The following is an 18093-nucleotide window of genomic DNA, read 5'->3' on the forward strand; positions in this document are numbered from 1 at the left end:
TGAGATTTGAGCAGATTCTTCCCAGCGAACAATTTTCTTTAGTATCCAATCGATATCAATATATGGCGTAGGTTGGCATTGTATTGCAGCACCCGGACATCAAGTCTGAGATATGTTCGGCCTGCATGTGTTGCGTTATTCTGATATCATATCTGGAGTCTGTTCGGACTGTGTTGTAACTCAGACATCATGTCTTGTGTAGGTTAGGACAGCGTTGCGTCACTGGAACTGTGAGAAATCATATTATATGGGATCCTATATTATGAAAAAGTCTCTCCGTATATAAATGCATAGCCATATGTATGAATGAATATACAATTCCAATCTTTACAATAAAAGTTTAGGCTGAAAAATAATCCCATTCGTTGAAGCAATTGATAAAATTAATCCGGGTATTCAATATATATTTTATCGTATTTATATCGCTGGTAGTGCTTTGATATCCGGGCCAACCGCTAGGAGATACACTGTACAGCTCAATAACCTGTTCTCGGTACCATGTGTCGTATTCGAACCAAAATAAACTCGATTTTTTACTGTCAATCTGGCCGACTGTCAGTCGCTTGGATGCAACATCGGTATCATAACAATCGCTATTACTACCTGGCTATTCAACGCTGAGTCACGTTTTCGCATCCGTCTATAGATAAAGAGGTACGTCTTATTCAAATAGCTTTGTAAAACTGTGTTGGCGTGGGCAGGAAGTAGTCATTTTGACGGGATATAATTCTTGACAGGCATATCAACAGATCCAATACTAGATACACAAACAAGATCTGATCGAAACGCCCCCTACTCTAGTAATGTAGAAGGCTGTTTCAGGTGACCAACAGTACCTGCTAATTTGCTATTATTGGGTACTGGAATTGTCTATTTAACGCATTTCATCATGGAAAGAAGCTATAATATTTGCAAAATCGCAATATATGATGACATGATTGAAACTGAAAACGGACGTGTCTTGCAAAGAGATCAGGATATGTGAAGAAGCTCAATATTTGAAATTGCTGAGTACCCGAGAGACTACAGTCGAGTGTCTGGATATGACACTCGAAGGAGACGTTATGCGTGCATCTGGTTTTACATTGACATATATTAGCATGAAGTATTGGATTGTTGTTGAAAAAAGTTATGTATACCTAATCTATATACATATACATACATCGTTACAACTGAGTGTATATGCCATTGTCACGATTGATTTTGAATAGTTTACTGATCGCGCATATACTTTTTCAAACTCTCAGTGTCAATTTGGTTATATATTGAAATATATTGGCTGTTCTTTGTCCATTTGAAGATATATGGTATTTTTAATATACGATTCTGTTGAATTCAAGTCAGCATTCTGATGGAGGAAGCCACGGCAAGCACTAGTGAAGATTTGATAGCAAAACGGACTACAGAAAGACGCGAAAGTCGACAACCGTCTTATTCCCAGATATTTTGTTGGAATACAACGTCACCATCTTTCAGCGCTCCGAGAAGCCCGTCTAATTTGTACTTAATTCAGCAGGTGCAATTTCCATTTGTTGAGTAATAGATTCTTTAACATTCATAGGAGCAGTCAGAAATCTACTTCAAGTTGTAATATCAGGTTTGTTACGTTATAGTTAGGGGGTTCTCACACTTTTCTAAGTTCGTACCCTTTCGCGTTACCCCATGTATGGCGTAGGTTACCCATCTAAATTATTTTTGATAAAGTATACCCAATTGAATTATAAATTACAGAAAACTCTGTATTTACACTTCCAAACATCTTTTCACTGTGATGGGCAAGCTAGGTCGTGGGTCGCGACCCACTACTGGGTCGCAAAGACGTTTAAAATGCTGCACTTTCGTATTCAATTTTCCAAATATTTCGAACACTTTATATTCTCAAGATGAAAGCAGTAAATTCACATTTTCTTACTGCCAATTTATATGTTTTGCGCCCATATGCGCCACAAGTCACGTTGCCGTGCTCACAATAATTCGTGAGCTATATTTTCGTCACAATCATTTTGATTGGAGCGTGAATTCCGACAGTGCGTAATTTTAAATGCGTGAGATTGAAGTTCATTTTTTCCTGGAAAGTCTTTGCGAAAGTTGATCGGGAAATGCAGCAATCCAGCCCAATTTGTCGTTATAATCAGCAAACACTTGTCGCATCGCATGCTCCTCATAACCCATTTGTGTTCGACGTAATAGACGAATTGCTGATTGGATATCATTGAATATGCACTTTCTCGTCTGTTGTTGTTTGTGGTATTCATGGTGTTTTTCCGCTACAACGGTTATTTACACCAGGCCGATATTCTTTGTTATGATTGCGCATCTGCCGGCTTGGAGTACGATACAATTTCATACTTTTTTAAAACGCCGCTTAAAACAGATCGGATGGCGAAGAGCCCATAGATGAGCCTTTCACGTCTGTAATCATGCGTTACATGCAGGACCATAAACGCCGCACCACATCCCCCAATTGGTGCATCTAATGAATCAACATAAATTATGGAGTATCTCTTTGGAGAAATATAGAACTTATTTCAATTTTTTTTCGCGCTGCACGCGATTTGACATCGTTCGATGTCTTGGGTTTAATATGGATACCCATTTCCCTAAGAAAAATATTACGCATAATTTGTAGAAATAAGCATTTCGATGTCGGCGAATACCGCGCCACGACATATCAAGACATATGGAGCTTTGGTCAACATGCGGCCTCTGCCGAAAAGGATCGAAACCTTCGTCCCAATTTTTCATTGACGATATAGGCGCCTAAGTGGCTCTGTCCAGAAATTCATAGCAGTATATGCAATTTCCAATATCATTGGCCCAATGCCATCATGACTTTGGGAAAATATTCACGGTAGGCGCCACCAAATAATTGTAATGCATTGAAAACATAAAAACCGGCGCCCACGAGCAGTGGTATAAACGTTAGTCTCGAAAGGGCATCTGGTGGGTCGCGCAATGAAATTAAGATGAAAAGTGGGTCCGGAACTGAAAAAGGATGAGAAGCGGTGAGCTAGATTCTACTCCCCGAGTAAATCAATTCGCGGCAGTGTTTTGTAAAAGTGCACGCGTCCATTATTTCATCATGAATTACAACCCATAGCAAAACACTGAAGATTGCAATAGCTCAAAGCAAGTAGCCTTAATAATAAGCAGGTGCGTCTGGTTCTGTCAGAACAAACCCGGGATAAATGCCTACAAAATGCTGCGTTGTAATTTCCTTCGCCGGCGCAGTAAAGAAACATATATTCACTGCGGATCAGGCTGGTAACGTTACATAGCCATGTGAAAGCATGGTGGTATGTGCTTTCATAAACGATGCATTCGGTAAGCTTGAACCATTTCTCGCTTGTCACCTAAACGCAGTTGATTTCACTGCGCCAGAAAAATTAGACTCCTCGCGTAAGACCAAAAAATATCTTGCATACGCCTTGTGGTGCACTAACTCCGGTATGAAAACATCTGGTCTTTACTATCGTTCCACTAATCAAGATCGCATGTGTCGTGATAGAGTTTGACACCAGTATTCCAGGCCTTTGTGAGAATCCGCTCCGCTTGCGCGGATGGGATGGTGTGTAGAAACGTGATGGTGTGTAAAAACGACTAACGAAGTAATTTTGGGCATTCCTCAAGGCCCACCTCGCAATTGGAGTGGTTGAGGGTGCGGTAGCTACGGCACTGGTATCCTGTATAACTCTTGTGTGCATTATGGCCGTTCACCTTTCCGCGCACTTTGCGAAACACATTAATCGAATCCCCGCATCCACTAACTCAGTTTGCGTGATTGCGGATTTACTTCCACTATGGTGGCGACGTTCTGACAGCGAAACGATTCTGGGTCAGCTTCCAACTATTCTTAACATGATTTCGGTTCATGTACGTACTGCATGAAGTTGCGATGTCAGAACATTCAATCCAATGATGCGAACAATTCACGCGATTCTTCCGTAATAATGAGGCCTACAATGATTTCAAGGCCGTACACCAGTGGTTCCCAACCTTTTACCACCCACTTACCATTCCGAGGTTTTATGCAGTGCTCGCGTACCACCTACATAAGTTATGCGCGCCGAAGGCGGTCAAAAATGTATCCGTCATTTATGACGTCATAATGACGTATTTGACCTATGCGAGGCGTAATAGCAAATCCTATTAAACTAGGATTTATTAGCCAGGGTTGATAGGAAACATGGAATTGTTTTTTCACCACCATTCACAAGAAGAATAACATAATGAAAAAACAGCAAACAACAAACGTCAATTTATTTAATGCGATGGCTGCATTTGTTTAGTTTCCATTATAGCTTAGCGGTGCTCAAACTTTTTTTGACACACCACTTTTTATAACTGAAAAATTTTGCGCTCCCCTTATCATCATATCGCAAAATGCAACCAGAATGCTAGCAATCATAGCGAATAATTTGATGGCATGGAAGGTTATGACAGTTGATAAGGGAATTCCAAAATACGCAATCAGGACGATACACAGAGCAGAAATAATGAAATGGAGGTAAATCGCGCCGAGCGCGAAATTTTTTTCAGTTAGCCGCAGCTTTGCGTCACCCTTCAGATGCTTTCACGGCCCCAAGTTTGAGAACTAGCTGGTCGATGCGTGGCATATGTTTGCTCACAGGGCATCGAAAGTAATGCATTGGCGCAACAAGTCGGTTTCGTTTCTACGACTTGATAGTCATCAGAGATGAAAATCCTTGGTCGCACTCCCACGTAGACGGGAAAATTAGCGGCTGGGGAATAGCGTGCTAAGCTAGAGTCGAGTACGAGGAGGCCATTCTAAGCCTGAAGTTTATTGGAGAACAATCTTCGTGTTCAACCCCACCTGAACTAATAACTCCCTTTGGTCGAAAAAAAAAATAGAATCCACTCACGTACCACCTGGAACACCTTCGCGTACCACTAGTGGTACGCGTACCACAGGTTGGGAACCATTTCCGTACACGTGAAGATAAACACTCCTCGATCCAATACGTTTCTTTCCCTGCTACCGTATACTTCCACAGAAAGATGATAATTGATAATAAATTGCAATTTTGGCAATATTTGTGATACAGTAATATGACCTGCCGAAGTACCATAAATCTACATCTAACGCAATTCAGTCCGACTTTGATGCACGAACTTTTGAACAGCACTACCATCCAGATATTACATAATCGAAATTATTTTCGTTGCTGTTTGCCGTAGGTTGTCATCATTGGTTGTCACGTAGCCTGGAGACAAAGACACCATTTTCCGTCCCATTTTCGACGTGTACATTGTGACTCCATACGTGTCACTATATGTCTCGTCTGAGCTGGCTAGAAAAGTTGATGTATAAACTACCTTTAACGTACAATTCGATGGGAGAATAACATAACAAATATAACTTTCACTAAATCTACAATTTTCCAAATAGCCCTGTGAATCACATCAAAAATGCCCCTGCATATAGCCCACCAGTGGTCCGTGGGCCACTGTTGGAGACCCCTCTCTTATATAGATTATGAAATAACGTTGTTATATTTAATTCAATAGGAAGAGCCAGCACACATCCCTGATTATACTCCATTATCGCTATTCACAACAATCTTCTGTTGCCTTATACTCGGGATTGCAGCCATGATACCAGCGTCAGAGGTATGAGTCATTTTTCGTTCAGAAATCAAATCCGTAATCCCTAAAATATGTGACTGGTGTATTTCGTCCTTCGTGGTTTTAGGTATGGGCTCACATACGCTATTCAGTTTAGGCATATTCACTACTGATCTATCAGGTATGCTTTCAGGGCAATGTTTTGCGACTCAACTGCATCGATTTTGAAGGGGCATGCGAACCATAGAAATTTAAATGTCCGATTGCCTTTTGACATACATTCAGTTGAAATACCCATGCATAGTTAATTTCGGATTCCATAAGTCTTCGTTGGCATCGGTTTGCGAATACAAGCAAATGTATTTATTGGGGCATACCGAAATAGTGACCTACATATTGATCGTGATCTCTGCGGCGTTTGCGATTTAGTTAAGAGTTCAATATTTGGTGTTTATGATTTTCAATATATTTGTCGTGAGTAATAAGTAGCCTACGCTAGATTGATTAGTTAAACAATGATATACATGCGATCGATAAGAGTAGTGTGTCGCCTACAAAATGCTGTTTGATACAGTAGAGTAGGGTTGTCAAATGTACGGCTCGCCAGACGATTTCATCCGGCACGCGAAGCAATTCAGAGTATATTGAAAAACGCTTATATTATCCAGCACAAGAACAAAGGTTCAAGTTCTTTTTTATAGTAGACCCTTCCATTAAATAATCCCTTAACACAGCAAATCTCGAGCATCTTCAATGTCCATGGTCACATTATAGCCACACGACTGCGGACGCGACTTTTGTTATTCTAATGTTATTGCGACTAGGAACATCTCGGCGACATTGACACCGAATTTTTAGAAGGAAAACAGGGCATGCTGCGTCCAGGGTTTCATGAAGAACAGTAGTTATTCACAGAAGCGAAAACGCCAATGCAGAACCGTTAAGGGCAGTTTACATGGAGAATATATTTGGTACACAAATATAAATATTCAAATTTCTGTGGTTGCACTGATGTGCCACTTCCGATTGCAAAGATCCCCGGACTCCAGAGAAACCCGACGCGCGATTTGATAATAACAAAAATACATTCCAACGTCTGTGGTTATAGTTGAATCTCTTGTTCCTCACAATGCATGCGCCGGGCTAATGCCAGATCAAGGCTAAAGCAAGGTGAGCAACGAGCATACAAATATGGCAGGTGTCAATATCGTCGTAGTCGTACTTTTGATCAATTGCATTGTTCGCGAATAAAGGTATTGCTGGTTGTTAGAACAAGATCTATACCAGTGATTCCCAACCGCGGCCCTGAGGGCCGCATGCGGCCCGCGGATAGCCTTCTTGCGGCCCCCACATAATATTAAGAAATCGAGTATTGACCAAAAATAAAATTTTACATTTATGAAATGCACGTATGGCTTGGAGTCTGAAGTTTTTAATTAGGATTGCAGGATAGTCGTAAATAGACTACTAACGTTACGTCGCCGCTGTTTCACTTCAATGTGCCCCAACTTTCCGGTTGAACGAGCAGTAGCTATAGATATAGGTATAGACAGGACCATAACTGCGGCACGACACACCCTCCAATTGGGGGGGGGAGGAGCTCGAAGGGGCTCAAAATTATTTTGTGAATAAGTATAAATTATAGAGTATTTTTTGAAAATTTGTGCATCGTTTTACTCTAGGCGTGATTTCATGCTGCCAAATATATTGACTTTTGGGTACTCATCCCCCCAAAAAAATATATTTATCGAAATGGTCGTATCGGCGTTTGTCATTACCGCGCCACGACGCACCAACACACATTAAGTTTTACGCCATGTAACATGCGACTCCAAGAAGTGTGTCAGAACGATTGGCAGCGAGAAAACCTTGGCCAAAAAGGACGTCCCTTATGCTGACCGAAGCTTCGTTATATACAAAATACTGTCTTGGCAATCTGAGCCACACAAGACACATATCATGCCGCAGGGAAAAATTATATTCCAGTGAAAAATACCAATTTGAAATAGTGTGCGCCTCTTAGTTTAGTAGCATACGTTTGGACTATTCTATATTTTTTGATATAGCAGACAGCAGGTTACGAAATACCACCAAGTTACGGGGTCATACCAACGGGTTCTGCAGTTTCCAAGACATTTCACTTAGCTCTTCCGGTAAATATGATTATGTGAGCAGCGAGGACAAGAAACTTATAGCAATATGCAATTCCCAATAATATTGATCGATTTTATCATAAATTATCGAAAATTTTGCGCCTCGCTCTGGCTCACTTAACGGTACCGCTAATTTTGTGGTAAAAGCGAACAAGGTGGTAGGGGTAGGTTTTTCACCCTATGGGAGCCCAAGACCAAAGTTTTTGGGGGGAGGGTTGCTCACGAAGTGCCTTTTCGTTCCTGCCAACGGATATACGCCCGGAGATGTTTAATTATTATTGAGGGGTCCTACCTTTTCAAACACACGTCCCTCGGCTCTACCTGTAAAACTGATTACGTGAGCAGAGAGAGGAAAAAACTTGCTAGCAATATACATGCGATTCCCGATCATGTTGACCGATTCAATCATGAATTAGAGAAAATTTTCGCGCTTCGCGCGTTTAGGCAATAAAAGCTGACTCATTAAACGTCCCCGAAAGCAGCATAATTGGTAGTCCTACAGCTCACGACAGAAGTGTCCGAATAATTTGAAAGCTACTGTCGTACTGATTCTAAAAATACGAATTGAAATCTCGCCAGGGCAATAAAACTGCTCCGAAATAGCCACCAAAGGTAGATTGTTCTGAACAATAGGAGCGCAGCAACACAAAGACCATAACAATCGCCAATGGCTTCGAGCGATTGATCGGAACAATGCCAATTTTCATATTTTGATGACTATTTTGGGTCCGTTTCATTGCCCTGGTATTCGTGCGGCCCCGACCGTACTCTGAAATTCTAAATTTGGCCCCGACACCGAAAAAGGTTGGGAACCACTGATCTATACTATGATCCTTGGTGCAATGTAATATATATTGTTTGTTGCGATAATATCTATATGCTTTTAATAATAAAGTATATAAAATCATCGACTAATCCGGCCCTCGAGCGATTTCAAGGTTTGAATCCGGCCCTCGACGCAATTTGAGTTTGACACTCCTGCAGTAGATAATGTCGCGGCTTGGCCAACGGTGTAAGACTAACAAATGGAATAACCAGGCTATCTATAGGGCATGCCATTTCGACTGTGAAACCCACCACTTATAGCTATACTTTTCGCGGGAAAGTGTCGCAATAATGTTGCATAGGTGTGACTGGATTTTTATTATTTAACCATCGATCGGTAGCTTACACAATGCGTAAACAATATTTATCCATGCATGCTATTAACGACCACAGCCATCAGGTCATGATTTTCTGCGATGTGGTAAATTTTGGTCAATCACTTATTCAACAGAATACATTTAATATACGAATCGTGCAAAGCCGCATCAAGGCCGGAGAAAATATGTTACAAATATACTTGGCGCATATAGAGCTTGGTATTGAAAAGCTCGGACCATACATTGACTATTATTTCATTCACACGCATTCGAAACATACATGTTTACTGTTTTTCATAGACACTGACAATTGTCATCGAATTTCATGCAGGCCAATAATTTGAAAAGCATTGACCCGCGAAAAGCCAAGGAGCAAGCGGACATGTCACGAAATCTCAACATCTTCGGAATCGGATGCGGAATCATAGCATATACAGTTCTAATCGTTCAATTTGGGATCATGAAGAAAACAGTAATATAATGACAAAAAGGAGTCATTTGAAAAGAATGGAGTTACTTTAATATCTGCTTGTAGATTATTCCTATATATGTATTTTCTGGAGCTCAAACGAACCAAAAGTGGCTATCGTGGCAAGTATCAGGCCAGGCAAGTACACACCCCACTCATATCATACGTCTGGAATGGACCGTTATGGTCATCACTGCGGGGCATTCCGCTTGATTACAAGACGATCAATGTGGCTGCGTGTCGTGGAGAGTGCGGTGACGTACGCAGCGGAGGTTATGGTTGCAAATTGAAATACAGTTATTCTAAAATGCCGATTCCGTCTGCAGTATTTATTAGCTCATATGCAATTAAGAAATTCGTATCACCATATTGTGTTTCGACAAAACAATACGATGGAACTTTACAAAAAGAAGCTTGCGGTTCTGAATTAGCCGGTGACAGGGAACAATAGAAGTTGAACTGATTCGTGATAAATTTTCATCATTATATTTTCCTGTTGCGTGAAAATCATTGTTGCTTTAACACTGTTGTTGATCAGCGTATCTCATTTAGTGTACCAGTAGGTAGGGCTGGGCATAATGATTCCAGTACTCGAATCTGAATCGAGTAATAATCTTAATGATTCGAGTCGAGTAGTAAAAGACGATTTTTTCGAGTACCGAAATTATACGCTCCTCGCCACTGAAAGTTATTTATCGACGAGAATTATAGTTTCGGTACTATTTTCCACTGCGCAAGCCTTTAAACCGTATCGCAGCATACCAAACATATAATACAAAGCTACTAACGTTACTGGAAATAACACATTTCCGAAGTCCTGACCACCCCACAACATTGTCACAAAGTGCAATGAAATCGGTAAGGTCGAAAGAATACCAAGGTATCTTTAATGTGATAGATAACAGGCATCATATTCTTTCAGGTGACATGAAAGGTATATATTTGAACGTTTACATCTTCCATTGTGTTATGACGTCATAATTAGTGATACTCGAAAGCTCGACTCGACTCGAAGCATAATACGTGATTCAGAATCGAATCACTTAGGTACTCGAATTTGCCCAGCCCTACCAGTAGGCCTAATCTATAGAAGTTATCTTCAACATTTTTTGGTTTGATGGACGTGTTTTGCCGAACGCGTGCACCCCTGCAATTTTTCACTCACGGAATGATCGTACGTGTATGAATATGCAGGTAATTGTAGCCTATAGTTAGAGCAGGGGTGGCCAACCTGCGGCCGCAGAAGGAAATTTGTGCAGCCGTGGACATCACGTATTTCAATTAGTATGTGTTGGCGGCCGCCGACATGAAAATTGAATTGGTGATTTTACTCTCAAATTTTTAGGAGATTTTGATCAACATTGAAATTTTCTTCGCGCTGCGCGTGATTCATTTTTCGATTTCAATATAGCAGCGCCCTTTGCGACCTGAGCACCACAGTACTGATTTAAACAGCAACGAAAAATGATGCGCCCCATATGGAAATACTTGAAATCGTGTCCTCCCCGCCAAATAAATTTGTTTCTATGGTGCGTTTGGGTGATTTCGATATCTTTCCAACATATCACCAATCCTGATGGGAGGTCAAGAAATAACAAAGTGACTTATTACAATTTGTCCACCCGTAGATACATCATCATTTATAACTTGCCCTCAATTTTTGAAAACACACCCTCCATCAATTTTACCGGGAAATCTGAACACATTGGCTGAGAAAGGATAAATTGGTGATAGTAGTATGTGAAACTACGAATATTAATGACAAAATTCATTCGTGAATCTGAAATTTTCTTGCGCTTAGCGCGACCATGTCGAAGAAACTATTCATAACATAACCACTCGCGATTTAGGTGCGTAGCCTACATAATACGCCGATATGAATAATTAGGTTAGTCTGGAGCTCACCGAAAATGGACATGGACAGTTTAAATTGGGTATTAGGTGTCCAGTTTGTTCTTTACGAACAATGTCCTGGAATGCGACCGTAGGCTACATGACTACTCGAAATGCGGCCGTGAATAGCAAAAAGGTTGGCCACCACTGAGTTAGAGGGATGTTGAATTCACTTGAGACAAAATGAGTGACTGCGGCTGCAGCATCTAATCCAATAGTCGATGCGGCGCACCCGCCTAAATGGCGTGCATCCACATTTCAATCCAATCACAATACTACGTAACGTGGCATTTGAAAATAGTTGCTGATATTCAGAGGTGGTCAAAGTAGCTGTGATGAACCAGACCAATGAACGTATGGTAGGCTTTTATTAACAATATCCCGACTAGCGCAGACACCATAAACCAGCGATCCTCACTAGGTAAAGTCAAATGCAGAAATGAATGATTACTGCGCTGGCAGCACCATGATCGTTCATGGGGCATGACAGCGCTCACGTGATACGCTATATCGAATCCGGCAAAACACGTCAATCTCCCGGTCTGAAAATTACGGTGACATATCACAATGAAATGCAACGTGAAATACTAAATATAGCACTGCAAAATTGTTCAACTCAATAATGAAATCTGTCCGGCGCCTTTCTGATACGAGTTGAGCGTGTCAACGGCACCTCAGGGGGTTCAGATGCCGGCAGTTTCGACGTTCGACCCACTGCTCGTCTCCATCTCGGGAGTTGACTCCTCGACATTGATGTCATCAGTAGCGTCATCATCAGCGCCATCACTCGTAGTTTCAATAGGAGTTGTATCGACGGACTCCGACGGGTATCGAGCCAAATCTTTATTCGACACGGTTGTTTGTCGCCCATCTGGATATTGGATCAACGAGTATTGAGGGTTGGCTTCGATGAGTTCAACCGGCTCGCGGATAGGTTCATCTTTTCGTCGGACATGTCGTCGCATTAGCACAGTTCCACCGTCTAAGAGCCAATCAGGCATAGATGTGCCCATGCTTGATTTACGAGGAAACTTGAATAACCTGGAATGTGGAGTCTCGTTAGTAGCGGTACATAACAACGAACGAATTGAGTGTAATGCATCGGGAAGTACTTTCTCCCAACTGCTTTCGGGCAGCCCGCGAGAAGCAAGCATGAGCTTGATTGTACGCCAGATTGTCTGGTTTACGCGCTCGCATTGGGAGTTACCAGTCGGGTGGTATGGCGTGGTTCGACTCGTCGCGATCCCTTTCTCCTTCAGAAATTGTGACACTTCGTTTCCAATGAAAGACTGTGATCGGTCACTGTGGACGTATTCGGGAAGACCCATTATGCTGAACAGCGATACAAATTGTGAAATCACGGTTGACGCTCGCATATCAGAACAAGGAAATACAAAAGGAAAACGACTATACTCATCAACCATGATGAGAAGGTACTGCCTTTTCCCGTCCACAGGTCCCTTGAAATCCACACTCAATCTTTCCCAAGGTCTGGTCGCTTTGATCAACGGCGTGGCCGGAGGTTTGTAGAATTTCGGCTTTATCTGAGCGCACTCTTTACAGCGGTTGCATTGTCTCTTCACTTCTTCGACTGAAAAAGGAAGATTTTTCGAACGTACGAAATGCATTAGTCTGCGAATCCCAGGGTGACCCAAAGAGACATGAAGTTCTTCCAAACTCAAACCATAATCATTAGTGGCCAAACATAGTCTGGTGAAGGCATCAGCTGCTGGATTTCCAAACCTGGTCTATGTTCGATATCGTAGGTATATTCACTCAACTCCAATCGCCACAAAGCCAACTTGGTGTTTTTGGTCTTACTTTTGTGCTGCTTGTCAAATATAAATATAAGAGCTTGTTGGTCGGTTATTATTTTGAATCGTCTACCGTGTAGTTAAACAGCCCCATTTTCTCACCGCCCCGATAATAGCACGCGCTTCTTTTTCCACGGCAGGATACTTCGCCTCTGACTTGGTGAGAGTTCGTGAAAGGAAGGCTACCGGTCTTCCACGCTGGCTCAGGATAGCAGCTATGGTGGTATCAGAAGCATCGGTCTCGACGGAGAATGGTTCCTGGTCCAGAATGCAACCCAAACAAGCGCGACGGAGACAGCTCTTCAACTTATCGAAGGCTTCGACAGCCAATCCTTCAAATGGAAAATTTTCGTTATGGAACAAAGGTTCCGCAAGCTCGGAAAATCTCGGAATCCATTTAAAATAGTAGGCAAAGAGGCCTAGGCAGCTCTTTAAAGCTTTGGCACTCTTCGGAGGGGACAGTTCCATTAGCGGCTTCAAATGCTCAGGATCAGGCATGATCTCACCTCTTCTTATTCGATGTCCAAGGAGCTTTAGCTCTTCTACAGAAAATGTCGATTTCTCAGAGTTGATCGTCAGATTGGCGGACTTAGCTGCAGACATGAAGGACTTCAAACGTTCGTCGTGTTCCTTCTGATCCTTGCCGTAGACGGTAATGTCGTCCAAATATGCGACTGCTCCTTCAAGCGCATTCTTTTCGATGAACGAATCGATAAATCTCTGAAAAGCACTAACCCCGTTAGTGACGCCAAAGGGCAACCTACGAAACTGATAAAGTGACCCGCAGGCCTCGAATGCAGTGAATGGCCTGTCAGCTCGTTCTAACGGAACCTGATGGTACGCCGACTTCAAGTCGATAGAGCTGAACACTTTGCCTTTAGCGACCTCGTTTACGACATCTGCAATCTTCGGCAATGGGTACGCATCTAAAAAGGTAAATTGATTAATCGTTTGTGAATAATCAATGACAAGTCGTTGCTTTTGACGTCGTCCACCAGTGACTAGCACTTGTGCTCTCCACGGGGAGTTGGAATCCTCGATTATCCTTTCATCTTTCAATCCAGATATCTCCTTCTTGATGAACTCCCGATCCGGAGCACTATACGATCTAGATGGAGTTGCGATAGGTTACACGACCCATCGAAAAATTGAAATATTCTTGGCGGGGTGCCCACTTTTGCTGCAGCCAAGTTGCAAGTGTGTTCCTCGTCTCGTCCAGGAATTACAAGGGGATTCAAGGGTCCCCCTAATTCAAATATAACTTTACAGTGCTTTTTCATAAATGATTGGCCCAAGACCACATCAGCGCATAAGTACTCGATAACACCGAACACCACATCGGAATAATTCCGCCCGTTCAGCTCAAACGACAGATATAGCATTCCGTGAGCAGTTGATCGCTTTCCTTTATCTGCTAACTTGATGCTCTTCTTTTTACCAAGCCATTTGAGTTTCAGCTCCCGCGCTATCTCAAGACTCAAATAATTGTCTGATGCTCCGCTATCCAACAATCCATCAAACTTCTTTCGCTTAATAGCAATGATCACTGCCGCTTTCGAAAGTGAAACAGGAATTGAAGCAATCATGGCTGCTAAGTCATCGGACTCTTCGTCGGATTGAACAGAATTCAAGCACATCTTGTCAAGGGAGACGCTTGAATCCCCTTGTTATTTCTCGCTTGTCCAACTGTGGAGGCGGACCTTGCTCAGAGCCGGGCGTAGACGAGGTTGACGCAGAAGACTGACGACGGCGATCGTCCGCGGCTTTGATAAAACTAACAAGCATATCTTTCCAATGCTTGAATACCAATTCAGCTCCCGGAGCACTCGGCAAAACTTTGAGAGTAGGAACATGATACAATCTCTCTTCGGCAGACGCAATCCGTTTCTTACGTCTATACGCTCAGTCGGGACTTGTTAATAAAATTGTGATGAACCAGACCAATGAACGTATGGTAGGCTTTTATTAACAATATCCTGACTAGCGCCGACACCATAAACCAGCGATCCTCACTAGGTAAAGTCAGATGCAGAAATGAATGATTACTGCGCTGGCAGCACCATGATCGTTCATGGGGCATGACAGCGCTCACGTGATATGCTATAGCGAATCCGGCAAAACACGTCAGTAGCCAATAAAGGTACTCAAGTAGAAGTAGAAGTAGCGACGAAAAAATCCACTCAAGTACGAGTAGAAGTACTTCTTGCATAAGCCACCTAAAACTACTTGAAGTAGAAGTAGAATTGAGTGACTTTAAATCTACTTAAGTAAGTAAGTAGTTTTGAAAGCAGTCTTAATTCGTTAGCATGGACTGTCAAAATAAGCTGCAGAGAGCTTGATTCGACAGAATAAGCATTCTTTCGCATCATGGGATGCAAATTATAGTATTGATATGAAAATGCGATACTAACCCTTTGTTTACTAGAAGACCCCTTTTTTTAGAATATCATGGCATGGCGCCCTACCCCATATTATAAGGCCCCAAGTTTAGGCGAAGAGCAATACGGAGAAGGTGTATCGGATACGGTTTCAACACTTTGCGCGATTAGTATACGTTAATAACAAATATTGTGGATCGTAAAAGTTATATTTAGTGTAGCTTCATTTTCGGAAAATACTGCGCTTGTTTTTATGCTTCAACATGGATGTTCTGCAGACAAAAGAACTGAAAGTAATTAGAACTCAAAGTATGATACTCGGAATTGAAAGTGAAAAACAAATACCACTTCCAGAAAGCAGAAATATATTTCACGTCTTTCGTCCATAAAGTAAAACCGGTGTAACTTTCAAAAAATCTGGATTTTCCAGATTAGCAGGAGACGTCATGGGCGGCTAGATTGCGAAACGATAGTTTCAAACGTTGTGGTGGGCCATATTTACTGTGATGAGATATTTGACAATACGGTCAGAGCGAAACCAAGCAATCCGGTACCTAAATTATATTCACTGATACTTTCGGGAAAACATATCTCTCACTCAACAACTACTGTGCGCGAAGCGCAACAAAATTTCTGGGCTTCACTTGTCATTTATGACTATTCAATGTTGGTACTCTGTGAAACCCGCCCCGAAATTCCTCAGGCTATATTTCGTATTGGGGGATTAAACTACTTCTACTTGACAAACTGAAAATAGCGAAAAGTAAGTAAGTAGATCACAAAATATTATGAAGTAGAAGTAGAGAAAATCAGATCTACTCGAGTAAGTACCAGAAGTAAAGGAAAACTACTTGACTACTTCCAAAAAGTAGCAGCACTGCTGATATTTTAGGCTAAACAAGATCGGCCTCCGTTTACAATATATTTTGAAATGGATATCCACCCGCTAAGGAATTCGACTGCTAGGATTCATAAATCTGCTGATTACTGTATAGGAAACCCTACGTTTTGACGATTGGACCATTTACTTTCTTATCAGTAAATTGATCAATCTATACCCGACCTTCTCAACATTCGTTTGGCCGTGGCACATTTTCGCATTAAAATGTTCTGTGGCCCACCTCTTATCCTAGAGCCATAGTCCTGTTCAATGTGTGGTGATCACTATTCCCGATATGCATACACATTTTGCTCCTACTAATACTATTTAAATGTCGGCCCGAAAGATATGAAATCGCGGAAAGTGCGAGGAAAATTTTGAAGTTGAATAAATAATTTTTGGCCCCTTCGAGCTCTCCCCAATTGGGGCTTGGGATGCGACAGTTGTGGGCCATGGAAGATTGTATAACTCTTGTGTAGGCTACTCCAGCTGTTCCGCTCATGTGGCGAAACCCAATGACCCAATCCCCGCAGTGATTGTGGTTTTGGTTTCACTGGGGAGGAAGGATATAACAATTCTTTTTTTTTTTTGGGGGGGGGGGTATTCATGGTTTTCGTCGACTACTATGGTCATTTACACCAGGTCGATATGCATTTTATTTTCCGTAACTGCCGACTTATAGCACCACCCACCTCTAGGCTTTTGTAAGACACCACGGACGCGGATTAGGTGGCGAGGAGGAGCCTAGGTAAACCTCCAACACTTAGGTATCGAAATTCGGAAGTCGACCTCGGTCGGACTCGAACCTGCACCCATTGGTGTTGTAGCCGCGGATTATACCACTGCGCTATCTCGCCACATATAACCATTCTGGACCCACTTAAAACAATTCTTTGATGATGGGGATGCTACGGAGAAGCTCGGCAGTTCGAGTTTGATGCACACCCATTTCGGGGGCATACGACGAATGACACTACGGGAATACTTGGTTACTTCTGCCTAAACCATCAGTTAGTATATATTCGAAATTATTTTCGTCGCTGTTGACTGTTGGTTATCATGGCTGGGCGACAACAGCCGTGGGTTCCCCTCCCATTTTCAACCTGTAAATTGTGACTCCATGCGTGCCATCACATCTCATCAGAGTCGGATGAAAAGCTTTATGTAGCCTACGTATAATTCGAATAATAGGAATATGTTTTTGAATATCTGAACATAACAAATATACACAAACTTTCACTAATTCTATACAATTTTCCACGTTGCTCTGTGGCCCAGTTCAAATTACTCTCGTGGCCCATTAGTAGGCCATGGCCAACCCTTTGAGAACCCCTGATCTATACGGATTCGTCATAAACTCAAAATCCTCAACTTATAGACCTTGACCGAAAGAGATTTTAGCCGGCACATATTTCGGAAATTCTGCTTTGCTGTGACAAGTTTGTGTATTCGCACTTGTGTACCCAACCCATTGGTACTGGAGCACACCATTATATTTTGGTTCACCGCAGGCAAGGGTTTTCTCAACCTTTGTCTGGCCGTGTTCCATTTTCCGGGTTGAAAATGTTATTTGGCCCACCTCTAGACTAGAGTCCTAGTCATGCTCAATATGTGGTAATCGTCAGCGTCAAGATGTCAATGTCATTAAAATACGCGCATTTTTGTCTTACAATTCATATTAAAAAATTTATACCCCTAGCAACATGAAATCGTGTGAAGCGCAAATAAAATAAGTTGAGTGAAAAACTACTAACAAAATAATTTCGGGCCGCCTTCGA

General features: G+C 42.1%; 2 protein-coding genes across 2 annotated transcripts in view; one reads left to right on the forward strand and one right to left on the reverse strand.

Moving 5' to 3' along the window:
* The window catches only part of LOC145453240 (uncharacterized), a 185708-nt gene that overhangs the window by 83387 nt on the left and 84228 nt on the right, over positions 1–18093 (reverse strand). The window lies entirely within an intron of this gene.
* On the forward strand, positions 1229–9661 carry LOC145453253 (uncharacterized). Its single transcript, XM_080331250.1, has 3 exons — positions 1229–1516; positions 5530–5631; positions 9213–9661. The coding sequence occupies exons 1-3, from the start codon at positions 1352–1354 to the stop codon at positions 9360–9362; spliced, it is 417 nt and encodes a 138-aa protein (XP_080187376.1). The 5' UTR covers positions 1229–1351; the 3' UTR covers positions 9363–9661.

The sequence above is a fragment of the Botryllus schlosseri genome, chromosome 13, assembly GCF_051294905.1.
Source record: "Botryllus schlosseri isolate E-star chromosome 13, Bs_hap1, whole genome shotgun sequence".
In the NCBI taxonomy this organism is placed as follows: domain Eukaryota; kingdom Metazoa; phylum Chordata; class Ascidiacea; order Stolidobranchia; family Styelidae; genus Botryllus; species Botryllus schlosseri.